The 23778-nt window shown below is 36.4% G+C and overlaps 2 protein-coding genes across 2 annotated transcripts in view; one reads left to right on the top strand and one right to left on the bottom strand.

Annotated features, from left to right (window-relative positions):
- PRORP (protein only RNase P catalytic subunit) overlaps nucleotides 1-845 on the bottom strand; it is a 109680-nt gene extending 108835 nt beyond the window's left edge. The window contains exon 1 of the mRNA XM_072962931.1: nucleotides 766-845. Within this exon, the coding sequence (XP_072819032.1) occupies nucleotides 766-830 (65 nt within the window). The 5' untranslated portion in view covers nucleotides 831-845. The remainder of the gene's footprint in view (nucleotides 1-765) is intronic.
- PPP2R3C (protein phosphatase 2 regulatory subunit B''gamma) lies at nucleotides 387-23126 on the top strand. Its single transcript, XM_006212761.4, has 13 exons — nucleotides 387-523; nucleotides 5030-5157; nucleotides 7228-7332; nucleotides 7897-8009; nucleotides 9007-9104; nucleotides 9954-10024; nucleotides 13872-14004; nucleotides 15208-15263; nucleotides 15341-15416; nucleotides 16209-16345; nucleotides 18713-18850; nucleotides 20967-21026; nucleotides 22825-23126. The coding sequence occupies exons 1-13, from the start codon at nucleotides 466-468 to the stop codon at nucleotides 23011-23013; spliced, it is 1362 nt and encodes a 453-aa protein (XP_006212823.1). The 5' UTR covers nucleotides 387-465; the 3' UTR covers nucleotides 23014-23126.
- The last annotated feature ends 652 nt before the right edge of the window (nucleotides 23127-23778 follow it).

Here is a 23778-nt window from a genome sequence, read left to right as displayed (position 1 = left end):
GCTGCCGAAGGCGCCTACTACACTCAGGAGACCGTTAGGACCCCCAGATAGCCGCAGTGAACAATGAAAAAAAAAATGTGAAATCAGAAGGCTCTTCCCTCGATTTAGAAGCTCCAAAGGCACTCCTGGCTCACGTGGTGCACAAGCGCCAAAGGGCCAAGACGAAGTAAAAAGTGCGTGCTCTCGTATCCTGCGCCTTTAAAATAGGACGTGGTGAAGCTGGGACGCTGCTTTAAGGAGGCCCATTTTCCGTCTCTTTCACGTCTGTTAGCGTGATCGCCGTACTCTCCGCAGTGGCGGGCAGTGATGGAGTTCTTCGGTTTCGTCGACTTCCGCCCGTGTCCAAGATGGCGGTTGAGCGGCCTTCCTGATCTTCACGGGGCTGGGCGGCTTTGACGCCTCAGCTGGCGGGGGTGGAGCGGTTAGTAAACAGCAAATGCGGGAACTGCTGCGCCGGAGTCAGCCATGGACTGGAAAGAAATTCTTCGCCGGCGGTTAGCGACGCCTAACACCGGTCCGAACAGTGAGTTTGGGAGGGGCGGCCCGCAGAGACAGCCTGGCCCCAACCTCCAGGAGGTGGGGGAGGATGGGGAGGAGCAGCCCTTGCGAGCCGCGCTTTCCGCTTCGGTAAAACCTCTCCTGACAAAGGAGGCGGACTGGGAAGTGGTTTAAGGATCTAGAGGGGTTTGACTCATACTTCCCTGGGAAAAGCTTTGCGGGAATGAAAAGCTACTTACTGTAGCCACTCACTTGTATGGTACTGACCTAGATTTGCGAGGGGTAATCGAGAATCCTGGCGTCAACAACTCTTCTATCCTACCGGAATCCATTGACCCTACCACTTTTAATTGTCACACTTTTCACTTCCGTCCTTATCCCCTTTAGACTTAATAATTCATTTTTCCTTGTCTCTTTCTCTCTGCTTCACGCTTGCTTGTTAATCAGTCTGATTAAAACTATCGTTCTTATTCCACACCGGCATCCGGGGCAGCTGATAGCGGCTGGAGAAAAACGGAACCGTGGTGAATTGTCTCTTTTAATTCAATGTCCATTAATACCTAAAGTAGGTGTTTTAGTCATTCGTCTACATTTCTTCCTTGTTTCCCTAGACATTCACTGTCCTGCACTCCAAGTCAGTTCTTTCTCATCTCCCAAACCTTCATGTCCTACCTGCTTCTTACCTTCAGCTGATGAACTAGTATGTATATTTAAGAACGTAGAAGCAAAGAAGAACCTCACCTGCCCATTTATTATTTCTGTCAGCCCCTTTCGCCCGATAGGTGACACTCTACCTTCACTGTTAAAATGATGAACTCTTTATCGCGCTTATTTGAGACAGTCCCTCCACTCCTGCACTAGATCGTGTTCCTTTCTTGTATTCACTGACTTCACTCTGACCTTATCCTCTCTCATACCGCATCAAATTTTCCTTCTCTACTAGATCATTTCCGTCAGCTTTGACAAACATGCTGTGATTTCCCCATCTTAAAAAAAAAAAGTCATTTGATTTTACCTCCCCCTCCAGCTTTTGCTACATTTCTCTGTACCCCTTATTAGAAAACTTCTCGAAAAAGTTACCTGTTACTTGTGCTTTCTCTTCCTCTTCATTCTTAAACCCACTCCATTGCATGTCTGTTATGTGCATAACTTAGGCTGTAGCAGCAAACACACGGAAATTCTTGTCCTTATAGAACTTACACTTTAGTGTTGGGAGAGATGAGAAAATAATGTCAGTTATATAGGTTGTACAACTTCTATTGAAGGCTGTCTTTTTCATCAGTGTGCTAGATCCCATCCTTTGTGCTAGATGCCATTTTTGCCTCCTTAAGGATGTAGTCCTGCAGTCATCCCCTGTCTCCTGCATCATCAGGTTTTCTCAGTCATTCCCATCAGCATATGAACATGGTGGTATTTCTCCCACCTTAGAGAAACTTTAATTTCGCCCTGTAGCTGTCCCTCATTTCTCTGTTCTTTTAGCAACACTTGTTAAACGAGTTATCAGTTGAATCTGTACTTGTCTCTGATTCCTGCTTGTCACGATCATCAGAAATCTCCATGTTGTTCCAGAGCTCAGTTTTCCTCACTTTACTTGACCTGCTAGCAGTCCCTGCCAGGGACACAGCGGTTCACTCTCTCCTCTTACACATACTTTGTTCTCTTGGTCTCTGGGAGACACACTCTTAGTTGTCCTCCTCCCTCACCAGTCATCCCTTCTCAGTCTTTGCTTTTTCTTCCTCTTCTCTCCAAGAACTTAACATTGGAGTGCCCAAGGCCCAGTCCCTTGTCAGCTTCTATTCTCTGTCTACACTTGCTTCGCGGTGAAATTATCTAGTCTTACAGCTTTCAATGCTATGCATTTGTTAACATCTCCTAAATATCTCAAGCCTGAACCTCTTCCCAAATGCCAGATTCATATGTCTAATTGCCTACTTGACATGGTTACTTGGCTCTAATAAGATACCTTGATCTTGTCCAAATTGAACTCCTGCTCTTCTTCCTGATTTGCTCACTTACAGTTTTCTCCATCTTAGTTACTGGCAACCCCATCTACTCAGGTCAGAACCTTTGGAGATATCTTTGACTGCTCTTCTCTTCAATAACCCACGTCCAGTGTGTCAGCAAATCCTGGGACCAAAAAGAAAATATATCCAGGATGAATTTATTCCTGATAGCCTCCATTGCAGCCACCCTGGCCCAAGCCACCACCATCTGTCACCTGGATTACGGCATTAGCTTCCCATTTGCTTCTGGGGGCTCTTTCCCTCACCAGAATAAAAGCCAAGGGCTTTCCAGTGACCTCGTGGCCTGACCTCCCATTACCTGCCTTCCCTCATCTCCTGCTATCCTCTTTGGCTCATTCTGCTGCAACTGCACTGGCCGCCTCCCTCTTCCCTGCACACACCAGGCACGCTCTCTTTTTAGTGCCTGGGCGCTGGCTGTTTCTTTTGCCTGGAATGCGCTTCCCCCGGATATCTGGATAGCCAGCTTCCTCACCTTCAGTTGTGTTTTTGTTTTGTTTTGTTTCTTTTCTGCTCAGTTTCATCTCAGCAAGACTTTCCCTGACACTCTGTCAAAAACCGCACGTGTGTACACACAAATCCGCTCACATAGACTTGTATATCCCTAGAACAGTTGGATGATATAATGAAAGTGATTCTTAGGATTTGGGCTCAGGTGACTGGGTGATAATGCTTCCATTTACTGAAATCAAAATATGGAATTAGAAGAAGAGTAGTAAGATGAGGGATAGGGGGATTATTTTAGGTATGTTGGAGCATGAGGATGAAAATATTTTGTTTTGATTGTATGAGTTTAGGGTTCAAGAGCAATGTCTGGGTTAGTGCCATAGGTTTGGGACTTAGAAATTAAACTGTAAAAGTTGAAATGATAGAGGAAGAAGATAAACAAAAAAGAAGAAATAGCCAGGAAACAGGAGAATCGACAGTGTGGTCTCATAAAAGCCACAAAAAGGTTAGACTCATCAACAGTATCAAATTTAACAAAGAAATCAAGGACAGGTGTGTCCATTAAACTAAGCAGTTAGGTCCCATATTGCCCGGGTGGTCTCTTCGGAGCGGTAAGAGTAGGGTCAGGATTGCATAAAGAGTCATGAGAGGTAAGGAAGAGAGCCAACACAAGCTTTTCATTTGAAAAGGTGCCTGAGAAAGAAGGAATTATGTGTGGCCATAGGTAAAAGGAAGAAGTTTGGGGGAGGAGATGGGAGGATGAGGGTAAGCCTGGGATAAGAGCTACCTCTTCCCCTTACACTGGCGGGAAGAAAGTAAGATGCAGATGTGATACTTTCCTGTTCTCCCACTCCACTCAAATGTTTGTGGATATCCACACACAGTAGACTCAATTTTTGGTGAACTGGGAGGAATTCGCATCTCCCTTGAGGATGAACATGGAGGGGGCTTGAGAACTATAGTGAAGGTTTGGGGCAGTCAGTCACTGAGAGGAATAAGCAAGAGGGTATCATGGGCAAATAAAATGTGTACTGGTGTTTTTGAGAGGCTGACTTATTAATTAGTAACCATGAAATAAACTTGTGGGGCCAAATATTTCAAAATTTTGCAGCTTTCTCCAACAGCATTGAGCCATAGTAAACAGATAATAAAATTGGTCCAAGGTTAAAAATTAGCAAGGCAGATGTGGCAGAAAATCCAGGCAGAAGAGGATGTTAGGGGAACAACTTCAGGCATGTTGAGAAGGAAGTGAGACCAAGAGGAGGAAAAATTTTTGAGAAAACAGATCAAAGAATTAAAGATCTCAATGAGGCTGCAGTGCAGTGAGGTTTTGAATAACCAGGAGGAGAGAAAATTTTTCAGAGTATATTAGAGTTTAAGATTTCAGACTAGGAGCAGATAAGATCTGTGGCCTTGCTGAGTAAGAGAGGAGGAGAGGTGACAGCCTTCAGAGTTGAGGGGACACAGTCACCCCCATAAATGTTTATTCTTTGGGGATTGCTGGACATTGAGGTACAGAGTGCTGTGCACCAGTTGTCATGGTCCACAGACGAGTGTGGAGGAAAGACTAAATGAGTCAGCGAACTGCCAGTAGCAGGCGGGCTGGGTCATAGCACCCTGAGAGGTGAGCATCAGATGGAAGGATTTGCATTAGGTAGAGGAACAGTGGTTACAAAGCTGAATTTTCCCGAGGTCAAGGGCTGTGCCTGTTTTCTCACTACTCTACCCAAAGTCCAGCACAGTGCTCTGTACAGAGTCAGTGCTCATGAAATAACTTTGGACGTGTCAGGTCTGTAAGAGAGGCAGTGACTTGAGGAAGAGACAAGGATGGTGATAAAAAGAAGTGGAGGGAGCCTCTGAGAAGTGGTTGAAGAGGTAGAGGAGGCTGTTTCAGTGGAAAATAGTGATTCTTGGTGTGTCAAGAAAATTAATAAAGATGCTTAGTGTCTAAACACAATCGTGAAGGTCTTTTTTGTGCTGTAATTACACTATTTTGATGTCTTGAAAAAACTATTGTCTGAATTTAAAAGTGCTTCCCCCACCTTACTCTGTTTTGTTACTAGAAAAAAAAAGTGAACAAGAATTAAAAGATGAAGAAATGGATTTATTTACCAAATATTACTCAGAATGGAAAGGAGGTAGAAAAAACACAAATGAATTCTATAAGACGATTCCCCGGTTTTATTACAGGGTAAGTGGTATCTAAGCATATATCTTGCAGAATTTATAAATGAAATGTAATTTTAAAATGAGTTAAAAGTCTTATATTTTATAAATAAGTCAATTGATTATATTCAAAATTTTGTATATTTATTTTTTCATTCTAGTTGATCTTCCTATTTTCAACCTGGTTAGGTCTTAGTTTTTTCATATAAATTGGTATAAGAACACAGTTTTTACTTGCCACTTTTTTTAAGCGATAGGCTTTTCCTTCCTTCCCTATTTTCATTACGGATGTTAATAGTAGGCATTCTATTGGATTATGTTGTCAGGCTTTCTGTAAGACTAAGGTTTACTTAGCTGATCACAGTTTTTAACTCTGACTTTTACTCATAAGGTGTAAAATGTTTTGCTCAAGGCTAAACTGAAAAGTAGATTGAGAGTGGAAAACTTTGAATTGTACTTAGTTGAATGTTTTCTAGTGCCAAAACTGTAAAGAATGTCATAGATAAAAACAGTAAGACTTTAAGAAAGCTATTTACAGCTGAAATTGAAGACTACTAAGAAGAATAGGACCTATTTACTATTATGTAAAATGTAACCACTATGGAAAAGTTAACTTTGGAGTTTTAGCTGAATGTCTCTTAAACCTGTTATCTTCTAAACTCAATTAATTATAACAATATTTGCAAAGAGAGTGAACATTTTATTTCGCTTGCATTAAGGAATGAAGTATTAATATAAGTGAATTATCAAGATAATTCAAACTTACTTCAAGTACAAGCTTTTTTCATGTGAACCATTTTATTGGAAACTTTTTTGTAATACTTTGTATCCAGCATTTTAAAAATTATATAACTAATCCACATCTGTCATGGAAAAAAGAAAAAGCAGCTAAAGCTGATATTTGCCCATAATAACATTGCCCAGAGATGTAAATAAGTATTTTATATGAATCCTTCTACGTATTTCTGTATGTATGTATGTGTATGTGTGTGTAACAAAAATGGGATCACATCATACATGCTTTTCCTGCTTTTTAGCATTTCACACTTTTTTAACCAGAGGCAGCTAGACAGCTGAGAATTTTTTATAGTCTGGGGTAGGGGCGGGAGGGGAATTCACATTTACGGAGTGTCTGCATACTTCAGAGCACTTTATATTCACTCTCATGTAACCAGGATTATGAAATCGTATCTTACTAACCCAGAAACGGCCCTCAGATGTTGACGTAACCCCATTCCTGAGCCCATGACTCAACTTTCTTGCCCTTCCAGTCCCAGACGTCCCCTTGTGGTTCTGAGGGAATCCCCTTTTCCCCCATTTCTGTCTCTTGTTCTCTGACCTCTTCCAGATCCCAGATGGTTTCTGGTCTGCAGCTGTGGATTTGTGGGACATTCTTTCCCTTGTTTATTCTTCCTGTCATTCTACTCCACCGCTTCAGAGAAACCACCTGTCATCTTTGGTCACCGCTTTCCTCCCTGGCAAATTTGATTACTCTAGTTGCATGACCTTGGGCAACTCATTAACATTTGATGTGAAATTGAGGGGACGGAGGGGAATGGGGAACCAAACCAAACAACTAATAAAAAATTAAAACAGTCTTGGATGCTGAAGATGTAAATCTTGGGTCTGGGACTGACTAACTGTACATGTGTTCTTGATCAAGTCATCCATCTTTTGATTTCCTCCTCTCTAAATTGAGCCTAATGAAGTCCATCTCACAGGGCTGTTAGGATTAAATTAGAACGTGTGTGTGTTGATGCCTGGTATATCATGAGCACATACTAAATGTGGTGTTCATTTTTAAGTAAACTTCTATGGATCTAAAAGAAAAGAAAAAGAAAAAGAGAAAGAAATTTGGGCTAGACAGTTAGCTTTTTCCAGGCAGGAATCTGGCCCTTAGCTGATCACTGAATTCTCTGCGGATCTCTTTGTAAATGAACTTTTTAAATAAATGATGACTTGATGTTAAGCAAAATTGAGAAAAAAAAGTAATTTTGAGACAGTAGCATATATAGTTTTTTATGAGGCCAAATACATTTTACAGAATCCAGTCTAGAATTTAAGTGTAGAAATTAACTCTACAGTGTATTTTTAGCTGCCAGCTGAAGATGAAGTCTTACTACAGAAATTAAGAGAGGAATCCAGAGCCGTCTTCCTGCAAAGGAAAAGCAGAGAACTGTTAGATAATGAAGAGTTACAGGTAAGAATGGAATGAAAAGTTGCTTTGTATGTTAGCCATTTATGATTGGTACTCACGTCCTACAGGATCTCAGGGTGCCTTAGTAGAGCCAGTACTGCAGAGCGGTGAAAGCTGGGGCTCTGAAGCCATGGTTCCCACCAGAATCAGCTACAGAGCTTGTGTGGCTCTCTCAAGGATAGTTTTGTTTTGTTTTTTAAAGTCCGTAGGTGATTTTAATGTGAGGCCAAAGTTGAGAACCACTACTGTAGGGTCAAACTGTAAGGGTTCAAATCGTAGCCCTGCTCTATGATGGACTTAACATTCTGTGCTTCAGTTCTCATCTGTAAAGTAGGGATAACAGTATGTACATCATATAGTTATATGCATTGAAGAGGAACTGCATATGAAAAATTTTAGAACTTAGTAGGCAGTCAGTGAATGCTAGCTGTTTTTATTATTAGTAATCAAAAGGATAATGAGGATGAGGTTCTTCTTAATATTAGCTCTCTACTATAACACATTTAACTACGTTTTAAAATTTTGTTCTGTTAATTATGACATTGTCATTTCTGCAATTCTCCTAAGAACTTATGGTTTTTGCTGGACAAGCATCAGACGCCACCTATGATTGGAGAGGAAGCAATGATTAATTATGAAAATTTTTTGAAGGTCGGTGAAAAGGCTGGACCAAAGTGCAAGTAAGAATAATATAATTAACAAAGGAGTATGTTATATTAAGCATTTTACACACTTGATCTTAGCCAAAAGGCCGAGAAGCGATAAAGCATTTTAAATGCTTCAAAGAACTAATGAAAATTTAAGTCAATGATATGACAATTTGAGTCAACTTTTTATTGAACTAACAAAGTTTAATAAAATTACTTACAGTTGAGAAACTTACATTGGTATGAAGTTATTAAAAGTTATTAAAAGAAATAATGATACTTTATTTACAACATTATAGACCTTCATTCTTTTTTTCTACTTCTAGAAATTTATCCTGAGCAAATAATAACATAAATGTACCAAAATATACAAGGAATTCATTATTTATAAAAGCAAAAAACAAAAAAAAACAATAGCATGACAAACAAAAGCAAAAGAACAAACAAAATATTCATTAACATGAAACTGGTTAAATAAATTATGGAATACTAACTACATAGTAACTTTAAAAATAAATCCATATACACAGAGGAGAGGTGAAAGGTTATATCAAAATGTTACTTTTGGAAGTATGGTAATGGGTAACCTATATTTTCTTTTCTTGATAGTTATGGTATTATTGTTATAGGACTGTGTATGTATATCTCTGTAAAGAGTAAAATTTAAGTAGAGATGGGGGAAATAATTATTCTTAAATGCCGGGAAGACAAGTGATAATATGAGCTGAGGCGAACTACCTTAACCCCACAGCTGATTGTCTATAAGTGCAATAATGTCCCCACATGCCTAGAGCTATTTCTTCTTACACAAATCTGAGCTCTCCTTCCTACTTTTCAAAGGCCTTCATCCTTAAGACAACAGAATAGAAAGGCGTGTGACTTAAAATTTTAAGTTTTAACCTATAGTTCTTTGATTTTTTTCACCCCTTTGATTTAATTGTTTTGAATTTATTTTGTTGTTTGCTAAATCATATAGGAGTCATTTTTATATTATATTAGCAGATGATTGAATCTTTATTTCTTTCCTTAGGCAATTTTTTACAGCAAAAGTCTTTGCTAAACTCCTTCATACAGATTCCTATGGAAGAATTTCCATAATGCAGTTCTTTAATTACGTCATGAGAAAAGGTGATTTCATTTTCATTGTGCTTGAACTCCTGTCTGGGAATAAAGTAGATTTTTGGTCCGTGCTTTTATAGTATCCCTTCCATGTCAAACAACTGTTTTAGTAAGTTTGAATAACAGAATTTCTTGTCTTTTGACCAAGGTTTATTTTCCTATTACTATGATTCTCTCCTGGAAATTACTAGAGCTGTGATTTTCTACTATACATTTGGGCTCACTATTAAACAAAACAAAGCAAAACAAAAACCTCATATATCCTGAAGATACTACCTAACTAGGTATATCAAAAGCTGAACCAAGAGGTTTAATGTATGGTTACTGGAAATAATTTCAATCCACTGGTAATTTTATTTCACCAGTATATTACAGGTTGAGTTGCCTGAGAGGATAGTTCCAAACTCACAACTGTAGCATCATATTCAAGGAGTTTTTATTTAACAACTTGGAGTTGTTATGATTCCTTTAAGTTCCATTATGACCTATGAAGTCCTGTGTGTACCATCTGTAACTAACACTTAGTTGTAGTAATTAACCTCCGTAGAATAAAAGCTACTTCATTGAAGGCCTAACATTACACTCCTCCTGTTGGAACACCGGTATTCCCAAGGGCGTCCACTTTGTTCTCGCTTTAGGCTTGGTAGAATCGTTGATATCTGCAGTTAATTCTGTGGTATGTTTGTTTCGTTTTGAACAATTTTGGGGTTAATGAATAAGTAATGTGTGTGAGAAAAAATTTGTTTATAGTTATTAAATTAGCTTGCCCCTTAATCTAGCTCTTTATCTCCTTTAATGCATATATATGCTAACAGATAGATCTTAATAATTATATTGCATTTTCCTGTTTATTGTTAGTTTGGCTTCATCAAACAAGAATAGGACTCAGTTTGTATGATGTTGCCGGACAAGGGTATCTTCGGGAATCTGTAAGTCTTGACCTACTTTAATAACTACACTAGACACCAGAATGTTAAACAGTAGTTATCACTGGGTGTTGAGATTACAAATAATTCTTACTTTGTTTTTGTGTCTCAGTTTTGTTTGTTTTTACAAATATGTTACTAAAAAGCTTTTTAAATGTATCTTGATCAATACATGTATTGATCCAACCTTTAAAACAGTGAAAAACTTCTGGTTATTCATGAGTGTTATTAATGTATGACTGTTTTAAAATGTAGGGACCAGAAGTTTTCCCTCTTTTAGGAAATATAAGAAAAATACTGTGACTATATTCTCACCTGTAGGTTTGGGTTGTAAGGTCAGTTACCAAGAACTATTTATTTCCCATTAGGGACTAATGTAGTTAGGCCAGGTTATCAACAGAATTACATTGCAGCTTCATGATCCAAATCGTTATTCTTCTTGTAAGTGTGGGTATCTAAATAGTATGAATGTGCTTCTTTTCAGCTCAGGCTTTTTCCCCAAATATATGGAATCCTTTTTAGGGTTGTGAAGGAAAAGGGAAGGGATAAATACAAATAGGCATAAATACAAATCAGGTTATTTAGTCATTTCAATAAATATTCAAATATAAGACTTAAAGAAATCCAGGTTCCTTGTTATGGTTTATAGTTCCTGTTATAATTTGTTGCACTGTTTTATCCAGAGTTCTATAGATAGAATCTGTTAGCTCATCCTAAACATTTACACTTGAAAAACTATCTAGGATCACAGTACAATTCTTGTCCTTTAAGGTTCAGATAAACTTGCCAATAAAAGGTTCTTGCTTCTGTCCCTCTCTCCCTAGCAAGGAAGATCTAGTAGCCACCTGTTGGTACAATTCAGGTCAGGTACTGGAGTCCTTCTACAGCTCTGAGAATTCTTGTTGGTTTTCAAAACACATTTATCTTTTCTTGCCTCGTTCCACAAATGGAAACAAAAGTTGAAAGAGGGATGGGGAAGAGAGAGAAAAGCAGCAGTGTATCTCTCTAGTTGTGTTTAAAAGGGAGTTGTTTTCCCTTCTCTCAATGAAAGAATACATTTGTCTCAAAGAAAAGAGGTATTTCTCCTCACCTTGGCACTTTGTCCTGTAGACCTTGTATCTCCCTTGTTTAAAAAGACAGTGATTTCCAGAGCCAGTGTCTGTAACTTGAGTAGAACAGGCAAAAACTTTCATTCACTTACTAAATCTTATTAAATAAGCATGTACCAGACACTTAATTTGTGCCCGGTACTGTGCTAAGCCTTATTCTTAGGGTGCTTTTTTTCTAGCAGAGTGAGGAGGAAGACACTAAATTGTAAGCAAGATGATTTCAAATAGTGACAAGTTCTGAAGAGAAAATAGGATAATAGGAAACAGTATGACTGGGGTTGGGGAACTGTTTTAGGTAAGATGGAAGGGGTACTTTGAGATAGTGATTGAGTTTTAGCTATGAAAGATGAGAAGGAAGCCTACCTTATGAAGATTTAGTACAGAGGTAACAGCAAATTCAGTGTCCCCAAGGCACAGTTAAAGACCTGTTCTAGAAACAGAAGGCAGATCGTCTCTCAAGATGATTATGGATCAGACCAGGGTGATGGCTGTAGAAGAAGCCAGTAGTGGATTAATTCAGCATATATTTTGGACACATACCCCCAAAAAACAACCACAAAAATTTGCTGCCAAGTTAGATGTTGACCAAGGGTTAGGGGCCTAGGTGAAGAAAACGTAGGAACCAAAGATGAGTTTAAAATTTTCACTTTGAATAAGTGATGGAATAGGGAAAAATGGGTGAGGACCAGGGCTGTGGATGATAGGAGTCTAGTTTTGGACACACTATGTTTGAGATGCCATCTGTTCTGCAGCTTAAATTATAAAGTGTCTCAGATGAAATAGAAACACTATCCTTAACAATAGTAACGAAACTTTTAAATATATGATCTTGGAGTAGGGAAAGCCTTTCTAAGAAGTCTAAAAAATAATAAATTCAGCTAAATTTTAAAAAAATCTATAGAGCAAAGACCATCATAAGCAAACTTAAAGAAAACAAACTAAGAAAATGTCTGAAACTCAGTCACAGACAAATGGCCAATTACCCTAATGTATAAAAAGCTGCTAGAAATCAAGAGGAAGATGGCTGCTAACCCAGTTAAAACTGGGCAAAGGATATAAGTAGTTTGCAAAATATAAATGCTACTTTTTTTTTCCATTGGGGGAGGTAATTAGGTTTATTTATTTATTTATTTATTTATTTTTAGAGGAGGTACTCGGGATTGAACTCAGGACTTTGTGTATGCTAAGCATGCACACTACCACTTGAGCTATATCCTTCCCTATCAAATGCTTCTTAATCACAAGAAAAAAATGTTAACTTCACTTTATATAAGAGAAATGCCAAATAGATCTACACTAAAATATCATTTTCGCCTACGAGATTGACAAAAAGCAAAAAGTTTGATAATGCTTTTAATGAAGGAATGTGAAATAGGCCATGGTTTCCCAGACGTTTCCAGTTCACTGAGGTGCCCTTACAGTTAGCTTGAAACAATTTAATGAAAGTATTCACTTAACTTATTAGCCTATTAACCATTTACAAAAATAATACACATAAGTTAAAAGAAAATCTAATTTTTACTTTATTCTTAAATGACAGTCACTAATGGAATGTGTGTACCCATGGGGCACTGTACAGCTACTCAATCCTGGGGATTAGGTTGGATACAGTCATCCTCGGTGCCTCTTCCACACTCATTTCATGTGATACTAGCTTTATCACAGCAACCACCCAAAACCTAGCTTTGCAAAGATTAATGTCATCAAAAGGAATATAATTTCAATCTGATGTTGAAAATGTGAACTACTTTGAGCTCATAGTGACATGTTGTGCAGTATCCAACAGATGTCGCTGTTTCTCTTAAAAATTTATATCCTGCTGCACCTGTGAGTTTAGGGTAGCACTCCTGGTGCACAATTTGGGAACTGTTAATAGAGCCTTCACATTGCCGGTGGGAGTGTAAAACGAATGTGGCCTTTATGGGGTAGTGGGAAATTTGCCAACGTCTTATCAAAATTATAAACGTGCATATGCTTTGACCCAGCAACTCCACTGACAGAAATTATATCCTGTATTTTCCCGTAATATCTATGAATGAAAAATGAGTTTAGCTCCTATTGTGCTTTTTTAGTGTTGCAAAAGATTAGAAACAACCTAAATGCCCATCAGAAGACTGGTTAAATAGATTTGGTACATCCATACAATGAAATAATACATAGCTTTTTTTTAAAGTAGAAACGCTTTGATAGTCAAGGTGGAATCACTGCAAAGTATATTGTTGAGTGATATAAGAAGATACAGAAAGATCTGCATGGTACACTGCTACATCCTATGTAAAAAGAGGAAGAGAAATATATACATATGCGTATTGGCATATACGTGCATCAGTTATCTTTAGAAAAGGTACATCAGAAGCTGATAATATAGGTTACCTCTAGGTAGAGGAAATAGGTGAGAGGGAAACTTTTCAATGAATACTTTTTTGTTTCATTTGAATTTGGAGCTATGTAGAATGTGTTATGTATTCAAAACTATGTTAAGATGAAAATAAAAAGTAAATTAGTAAAAATAAATTTAAAAGTTTCACCTCTAATATAATTATGCATTTATTTCATCATTAATATAGTATTAATGCTGAATAATTTTTAGGGCTGAAATTATATTCCAGTATCTAATGAAGAAACAAGATCAGACATTTACCTGTATAGGTTTTCTAAAAATAAAATACATTTAAACTCAAAAAAAAAGAAATCAGACATTTACGACTTTAAAGTTTTATTTTGGTTTTTTGTTCTTTCAGGATTTAGAAAACTACATACTGGAACTTATCCCTACTTTGCCACAGTTAGATGGACTGGAAAAATCTTTTTATTCCTTTTATGTTTGTACAGCAGTTAGGAAGTTCTTCTTCTTTTTAGACCCTCTAAGAACAGGTAAAGGAAAATCTTATCTAACTTATATTAAGGAGAATATCATTACTTCTAAATCTCAGGAACTAAAGTCTTTAAAATGTCATTTATTTATTTTCCTAACATGTCATTGCTGTTAATATATAAAGACCTTTTGATTTATTTGCATCAGCCATCATCAGTTGTGACAGTGGGTATGTCACCTAACCTTTTACAGTTTCTCATCTCTAAAATGAACTATGAACCAGGTGATCTCTGGCTCTTGCCAGTTCTTTGAAGCCAAGTATTCTGATATAATTTGCTATCCCAGATAGGTTATGTGCTGGAGAATTGTTCTTTTTGATGAAAAATCTGAATTGGGAGATAGAACTGTTTAGCTATGATGTATTTTTCTCTTTCTCAAGTTAGCTATCCTATATGAGGATCAGATTTGTAAATATGGCCTCATTAACAGTACACTTTATCAACTATTCTAACGTGCTGGGCTTAATTAAATATGTGTAACTGAGACAGAGGAAAGGACAGAATGCCCAAATCAAAGTCCTTGATTCTCCTTCTGTCTTTGAAAATCCAGCTATGAGTCCATCACAGTACAGGGAGCTGACAGTCTTTTGTAAACACCTCCATTACAGGCATATACACATCTTTTCCCTTTCAACTTTACAAAATAATAATAGCTAACAGTTTTGACTGTTTATTATGCACTAAGTACTATGCTAAGCATTTTACATAGATTCTTTCATTTCCTTCTCATAACACTATAAGGAAGATATTATTATACACATTTTACGTGTGAAGCAACTGAGACTCAGATGGATTGCCTGTCTAGGAGTGATTTAACTCTCCATCTATCTGCTCTTAACCACACCTCTGTATTGCTTTCTATTCCTGAACCTCCAAAGAAATATGGAGACGGTCTCTTGGACTGCTAACAGTCTCATATCCATATCCACAAAAAAGTTAACACAACTTCTTTTGGAATCTGTATCAGTGTACCAATTGGATGTATATAGTTGGGTGTATATAGGTAGACATACCTGTATGAGATTTATTAAATATTCCCTGCACAGTTCCCTTTCATAGCAGTACATAGTAAGGACTTGGAGAAGAAGACCTAGGAAGCTTTAAAATATTAATTATGGGATTGCTCTTATAAAACAATACCTTTATAAAATTGAGTTGCTCTTATTTTTAAAATGAAATTAATTGTGTTAATGTGTTTTAAAGGGAAGATAAAAATTCAAGATATTTTAGCGTGCAGCTTCCTGGATGATTTACTGGAGGTAAGTATGTTTTTAAACTACTTAATTATGTCACTTGACAGTTGCTATCTTCTACTTATGTCTCTGTGTTCATTTAGTTAAGGGATGAGGAACTATCCAAGGAGAGTCAAGAAACAAATTGGTTTTCTGCTCCTTCTGCCCTGAGGGTGTATGGTATGTTCCTATCTTAATGCCAGAATTTGAATTATCCATTCCTCAGTTAATGTTTCATTAAGTGGTGTTCAAAGGACAGTTTTCTACATAGGCTAATATACCTTAAGATCAAAGTACTGTAATTTACCTTAAGAGTTTCTATTCTAGATGACTAACTTTTACTTGCTTAAATACCAACATTTTGTATTTTTGTAACTCTTATTTAAGTTAGTACATTTCTAACACTTTAATAGAACATACACTGTCGTTTGATCCTTTCTTGTTGACTCAGGAACGTCATTGTGAACATCACCTATGATCTTGCATTGTGATAAAATGCTACTCTCAGGGTCCTCAGAAGGAGGTGTTCTAGGGCCGAGCTTGCTCTTTTCTTGAATTTCATTAGTCTGTTACATTGTTCCATTGGGTCATCTTCTGACTCGTTTTGGCAACCCTGACCTCTGCTTTCAGGTGTCAGCATTTCACTGCTTTATGTTGGTTGACCCCCCACCTCCATTTAATTTAGAATCCTAGGAACGTTCTAAAAGGTTACAAACTGAAATAGAATAATAATGTAAGTGAAATAGTCCAAAGGCATGGCCTTCATGATGAGTTTTCCTTGACCAGTTCCAGTTTAATGGTTGTTCTGATAGAGCCTGCAGGGATAGCAGATGTCTGCCCTAAATGTAACATAATCAGTTTAAAAATCAAAATGGTGACCAACAAAAATAACTTCTGTTAGTGTTTATTCTTTTGTCTTTTAAAGAATTTTATTTTATTCTTAAGTGTTTTCTTACCATCTTTCTTCCCAAGGCCAGTATTTGAATCTTGATAAGGATCACAACGGCATGCTCAGTAAAGAAGAACTCTCCCGCTATGGAACAGCAACCATGACCAATGTCTTCTTAGACCGTGTTTTCCAGGAGTGTCTCACTTATGATGGAGAAATGGTAATTTAAATCTCTAAGTTTTAAAAATTTAGGCTCCTACAATTTCCAAAAGACTTTTTAAAATTAAACTATAATCGACTTACAATGTTACATTAGTTTCATGTATACAACATAGTGAGTCAATATTTTTACAGATGACACACTGAAGATATTGTAATATATTGACTATATTCCCTGTGCTGTACAACTCTTTGACTTGTTTTTTAACTGGCAGTTTGGACCTCTTAATCCCCTTCACCTATTTTGCCCCTCTGCACACCCCTCTCCCCCTTGGTAACCATTAGTTTGTTCTCTGTATCTGTGAGTCGTGTTTCTGTTTTGTTATATTTGTTGATTTGTTTTGTTTTTTAGATTCCACATTTAAGTGAAAACATACAGTATTTCTTTTCCTCTGACTTATTTCACTAAGCATAATACCCTCCAGATCCATCTGTGTTGTTGCATATGGCAAGATTTCATTCTTTTTTATGGCTGAGTAGTAGTCCAGTGTGTGTGTGTATACACACACCGTATCATCTTTATCCATTCATCTGTATAGACACTAAGGTTGCTTCCATATCTTGGCTACTGTAAATAATGCTACTATGAACATTGGGATGCATATATCTTTTCAAATTAATGTTTTCATTTTCTTTAAATACCCATGAATGGAATTGCTGCTTATATGGTAGTTCTATTTTTAGAAACCTCCATAGTGTTTTCATAGTGGCTGTACCAATTTACATTCCTACCAACAGTGCACAAGGGTTCCCTTTTCTCCACACCCACCCCAGTATTTATTTGTCTTTTCAATGATAGCCATTCTGACAGGTGTAAGGTGATATCTCATTGTGGTTTCGATTTGCATTTCCCCGATGATTAGTGATGTTGAGCATCTTTTCATGTGCCTCTTGGCCATCTGATGTCTTCTTTGTAAAAATGCCTATTCAGGTCCTCTGCCCATTTTTTAATCACAAAAGCTTTTTCTTGATGTGGTACAGCATTATTTTCATATCTGTGTAACAGTATCTTAAAAAGTATACACTGATCAAGTTATTTGAGATTCAGAGCCTTTGATCTTAAGGTAAATTTGTTCAAAAACATTACTTCCCTTATGGACTCAGGGCAAATAGAAAAGTTTAGTATTTGGTTTACTTCATTGTCAGTGCATCTATGCACCTATTGTAGAGGAGTGTGGACTAGTTTTAAAAAAACCTGAAAAATGGACAAATTCTATTGACTGTTTTCATATATGTGATTTGTTCATTAAGTTACCAGGTCAGATCTAGTACCACATATGCCATGATTTAAATCTAAGAATCAGGTTATATTACTCTAAGCAGCTACATTTTAGTAGCTAAAGACTTAGTAGTATGCACTGGTCCTTTTATTATAACAATGTAAAATATTTGAGAAGAAAATTCTAAACAGCATTTTTAACCACCATTCTTGCAATTAAAAATGTGTTAAGGATCTGATAAGCATCACTAGTTTAGAAAAGTTAAGAGATGGTCATATTGTCAGAAGAGAATCAGGGTTTTTAGGTTTTATCATTTAGTGTTAATAGCAGTTTTCTAAGTAACATTGTTAGCCAAGTGCAAAGGAAAAGGGAAAAAAGGTGCAGATACTCTGCTTAGTGACTCCCACAGCTGTCCATGGTTAATAGTGAGGCGCTTGGAGTATACTAATGACCTGTGAATAAAGAAAATCAGAAGCTACAGCTGTGTGTGGAGTTTAGACCATGATAAGGCTGCATGTCTAGTTCTTTATACTGCAATTTAAACAGAAAAGAATCCTTTAAAAAGTCCTCTCCAAGATTATAAATTTTCTTTTGCAAGTGAGAATCTCCCAAGTACTTTACTACTTTTAACCACGCAAAAAAAAGTTTTCTGTGACTTATCCCCTTTCTGTAGAGAAAGCTTTCTGTTCTCTTCATGTCTTTTTAGCCTTCATTTGTACTTTTTTTTTGGATGAGAACGGCGTCTGTTCGCTGTAGAATATCTGACACTGTTAAAAAGACTTATTGGAAATCATCTGAATTAAAATTTTAAGACAGTATTTCAAAATGACCACACTGAAATGTTAATATAAATTTACTAGCAACGTATGCTGTCTTGTCCATCTCAAAATTGTAATGAAAGAAAATTTTGGTTTAACACAGCAAATCTCTCATAAGAACATGAGCTGTGCCCCTACAACTTTCCTGTACAAATTAACGGCTACGTAGAATTCCTAGAAACCAATGTTAAGTATACAGGTAGATTTCTCATTTCATATTTTTAAAAATTTTCCACCTTTGATTACATAATAGCTTAAAATCATTAGATATTCACCTGAAAAGTTAATTCCAAATAAGGCCTCTAATGAACATGATTTTCTTTTCAATAGGACTATAAGACCTACCTCGATTTTGTTCTTGCATTAGAAAATCGAAAAGAACCTGCAGCTCTACAATATATTTTCAAATTACTTGATATTGAGAACAAAGGATATCTGAATGTCTTTTCCCTTAATTATTTCTTTAGGGTAAGTCTCATTTGAGTATATGTGTCTTTGTTCCTTAAGATATGTTATACAATTTGGTTTAAATTAACTACTCAGTGACAATTTTATCTAACTTATGATGTTTATATAAGAGATTTCAGAAGGGTATCAGGTCTGGTTTTAATTTTGTTTTTTCTATTTTTAAAAATATAAATGAGCTAAATCAATGCTGATTTGACTAGTCGAAGAGTACTAAAAAAGTGTGTGTATATATATGTTGAGCTATTACCCAGTGGAGATACAAACATGCCTGAGAAATTCTGTGCTCTTGGTGATCAAAAACTAGTATGTAAAATCCTACTGAAGCTTTAATTAAACAGTTCAGAAAAGGTAACTCCTTTTTCACAGAGGTTTGTAGACCTTGGTAGTTATATATTCTTTTAATTGCTATGCTGTAAAAAACACAAATTTAAAATTGGCTAGAATTGTGTGCTGCATTTCAGTGTGAAACAGATTTGCTGAAATTCTGTACCTTACGTGGTCTCTGAGAATAGCGTGATGAGCTCTGAAGTGGAATCTGAATGTATTTTATCTGATAGGCATTCAGATGCAGCAAGTGTAAGCAAATGTAGGTGTGTTTGCCCTTTCAAGATAAATCATTCCTCAAATTGAATGGTGACTTTTCTACTTGATAGAATAGTTTTATACAGTAGTATTCCACTCCATTGCTACATTTTTATAAATAGTTTTTAGAAGACCATGAGGTTTTTATATGGTTAAGATCAGTAGCAAGAAGAAATTTTTTTAAACAATAAAAATGACATTTTCATATCTTTGTCATAAACTATTTTCCCAGAGGCTTTTTCTTTTCCATGTAAAATTTTTGATACTTCTAAAATAACTCTGATTTCTGAGTTTCATAGTATATATTTCATAATTTCATGTTAAATTCCCCAAAAGGCTTTCTATTACGATTTTCTAGGTAATAATGACTACAAATACTATAAGGATAAATTACAATCTCAGTATTAGGATGTAGTTTTTAAAAACTGAATGCTACATGGGCTTAAATCAATCGCTCATCTGAGACTATAATATCACATCACGTAGGGATGCCTCTGCTTTAGGCAGACCTATTAAGTGATAATTCAGTTTTAGGAAAACAAAGTAAATGTATCTTTTGGAAATTACTCAATCCCTTTTCACAAACATTTGTTTATAGTGTATCTATTCTTAGAATATTAAATTTTATTTTTTAATACATTGAAAATATTTCATGCATTTCTTTTACCAAAGTTTATTTAGGCTTGGTCATATGGGCTAAGGTAAGAAGTTACTGGTGCTGAGGCCTGCAGTCCTGGGCTGTTCTTGGCTCCTTTGTACATCAGTATCCCAGTGACAAATCTGGACCTGGGTGGTGTACTCTCTAGATCATACCATCCAGGTCTGCTACTCTGGTAGCTGAGAGCATACTCAGATTCTCAGCTACTTCAAAGAGATGCCCTGTGCACACTCTGGTATCAGCAGCACTGCAGAGCAGGGACTTAGACCTATTTTAGTTAATTATTTTCCAAGAATTTTAAGCTCCACATTTTCTAGTGAATGACTCCTACCTAAAATACTTATTGGTCCAGCTGGATCACAGTAGTTTTTTCAGTCAGTATTTTCTGTTTAAGTTCATAAAAGAGAAGAGTTTGAGGGAGGCTCACCTCCATTTTTTTCTGTCAAGTAGAAGATAAAAGTGTAGGGTGGGAGGGGTGTTGATGTACTGGGTCTCTTAAAGAATGGTGATGGTGTGAACAGCGCTCCTTGAAAATGGGAGGAGCAGGCCATGTTTAAGGCACATGTGGGGTTGGAGACCATTCCTATGTAATGAATAGTAATCTGTGGTCTTGTATACTTCCTTTCTGAAGTTTTCCACAGCTAAGGTGTATGTCTAGAAAGGCTGACGGTTACACTGATCCCGTGTTTAGGTTTTGCTGAACAGACATGAAACAAGGGCAAGGAATTTGAGAATATTGGCAAGAGCAATTGGCAAAACAATGAGGCCTCTGGTCTTGATAGGACAGGGAATGGAACTAGAAAGGGGCTGTGGAATAGGACAGGAGGTGTTGTGTGTTTTATTTTTTATTTACACATTGATTTCTACTACCTACAGGCCATACAGGAACTAATGAAAATCCATGGACAGGATCCTGTTTCATTTCAAGACGTCAAGGTTACCTTTTTATTTAACTTACATAAGACCAGATAATCATGTATTAAATGAAGTTTTTCCTGAAAGCAACTTATGAAATACTAAACCAAATCAAGTATTTGCTATCATTTGTTCTGAATTAATATTTAAATCATTAGAAACTGAGACCATACTTGGACTAATGATTTGTGTAATTTATGATTTTAGCATTATCAGCCTCCTGTTCTCATTGGAAGCATTCATTCATTTTGATTGAAAATTAAGAGAATCAGTACAGCCTGCACCCTCTGACAGTCTGTTCCACTGTAAACTGAATTTTGGGGAACTGTTTAGGTTCAGGCACCTTTTCAGTCTGGTACTTTAAACAGCTTGTTTGCTTTGGTATCATTTAAGGAGACACCGGTCTGACAGTATGAAAACTACCACTATTTAAAACACATGCTATACTTAGCATTTTAGTAATCAGAGTTTCACCAGCTACGAAACACATTAAGTATCCAGTACTTGTTCAGGTTAAAAATGTAATAAAATAATCCATCCAGTTTTAACCAAGTATAATAAGATAAAGGGCTATTTTGGTTAAATGTGAGACAAATTTGCAACTATGCAACTGGCAACTTAAGAACTAGTAATTTTAAACTGCCACCAACCTGGAAAGGGAAGTTTCACATGCAACAAGAGTAAAAGTTCATACATATCATTTTACCTGAATTGTTCTTATCTTTTAAAAATGTAATTTGCCTCTTTAAACGCTACTAAATACTCTGAGTCATTTTACTACAAAAAGATGAAAATGTACTAATTCCTTGTAAATATTCTTATAGTACATTTCATAGTATAGGAGAGGTTCTTCCAACTATTCCAGTCATTTTTAGCACAATTTAGTGTCATTATGGATGATTTAATTCTTCAATACCAGACTCCCCCTACCCATTCCAGGTCCAGAGAAAAAGGTTGACATCAATATTGGAAATGAAGTTTTGTCACTGCCTTGGCTCTAAAGCACATAAGTTTTTTACTTTGGGCTGAATTTGCACTTAAATCAAGGCTCTGCTTTACCGATTAAAAGACAAGAGAAAAATATAAGTAGTTAGTTAACATGTATTCCAAGAACACTGCATTAGATAGTTTTGCCACTAATTAGCTCATGTGGCTTAGAGTAGATTAAACTCTTATAAGACACACACAGGCATATCCTGTTTTACTGCATTTTTTACAAACTGAAGGTTTGTGACAACCCTACATCAAGCAAGTCTATCGGCATCATTTTTCCAATAGCATTTGCTTGCTTCATGTCTCTGTCACGTTTCAGTAATTCTCACCATATTTAAAATGTTTTCATTATTATTACTTGGTGTCTCTGATCTGTGATCTCTGATGTTACTTTTGCAAAAAGATTATGACTTGAAGGCTTAGATGATGGTTAGCATTTTTAGCTATCAAGTATTTTTTAAGTAAAGTATATACACTGTTTTATGAGACATAATGCTACTGCACACTTAATAGACCATAGTATAGTATAAACATAACTTTTATATGCTCTGGGAAACCAAAAAATGTATATGACTTGCTTTATTACATACCCACTTTATTGTGATGGTCTGCACCTGAACCCACAGTATCTCTAACAGTATACTTGTACCTAAGGAATTTTCCAATAAAATTCTGTATATGTAGATAAGAGGATTGCCTGTGGAAAAAAAACACTGGAACAAAAATTTTATGTAAGCTCAAGTGCTGGCCCTAAAGTTTAGGTCATTGTGTGATAGAAATTAAGTGAATTGGATATGAGACTTCATCATTTTTTCCTCTCTTGTAGGATGAAATCTTTGACATGGTAAAACCAAAGGATCCTTTGAAAATCTCTCTTCAGGATTTAATCAACAGTAATCAAGGTGACACAGTCACCACCATTCTGATTGATCTGAATGGCTTCTGGACTTATGAGAATAGAGAAGCCCTTGTTGCAAATGATAATGAAAACTCTGCAGACCTTGACGATACATGATCTCCTAAAGACTAGACTGTATTCATTACAATAAGCTTGAATGCTGCATGTAAAACGTTTGAAGGAGAATCCTTGGGAATGGTCTAAATAAAACACTTCATATGCCCATGGAACACAGCCAGTGTTCTGGTTATTGGGATTTTGGTTGCAGTAGTTTGGAAGCAATAGGATGAAATTAGGAGGTAGTAAATACTGGTTCCTCGTAGCTCAAATGTGGCAAGTGTTCTGGTGAAGATAGGAGTCCACCTTAAATCTGTATAATGTTTAGAAATAAAGGAAGTTTTCATGGAGTATTTCTGACATTAGTCATTAAGAATTTGAACATTTGAAAGATACTTTAATAGTCATTTAACTTTGAATCTTCTTCTAAAGTATTATGTATATCAAAGATTATAGACTTCCCCAGCCATCAAAGTAGAGCGATTTCATTTCTGGAAAGTGTCTGGACATGTTTATTTTAATAGGGTGTTTCAATAGAAAGTATTCGTTAGTATTTCACTTTAATTAAAATCATTGGTATAAAAAAATTTGTCTAGCTTGATTAACCAGCACCAGGGTTACATTTTACAAAATTTCATTTTGTTAAGGATTTTTGTTAGAGAATTTGTTAGTTAAGTGTAAAGATTTTCAATTACACTGTTCAGTTTTTATGAGATGAAAGAAGAGGGTGGACAATCATGAACTATGATCCAGAAGGAACAGTAGTTACTAAAACGATGGAAAAGGAAGAAAACGTGAAAGAGGCTTAAAATAAGACAAAACCAC

This window comes from Vicugna pacos, chromosome 6 (assembly GCF_048564905.1).
Source record: "Vicugna pacos chromosome 6, VicPac4, whole genome shotgun sequence".
Taxonomy (NCBI): Eukaryota; Metazoa; Chordata; class Mammalia; order Artiodactyla; family Camelidae; genus Vicugna; species Vicugna pacos.
This window is presented reverse-complemented; position numbering and strand designations above follow the sequence as displayed.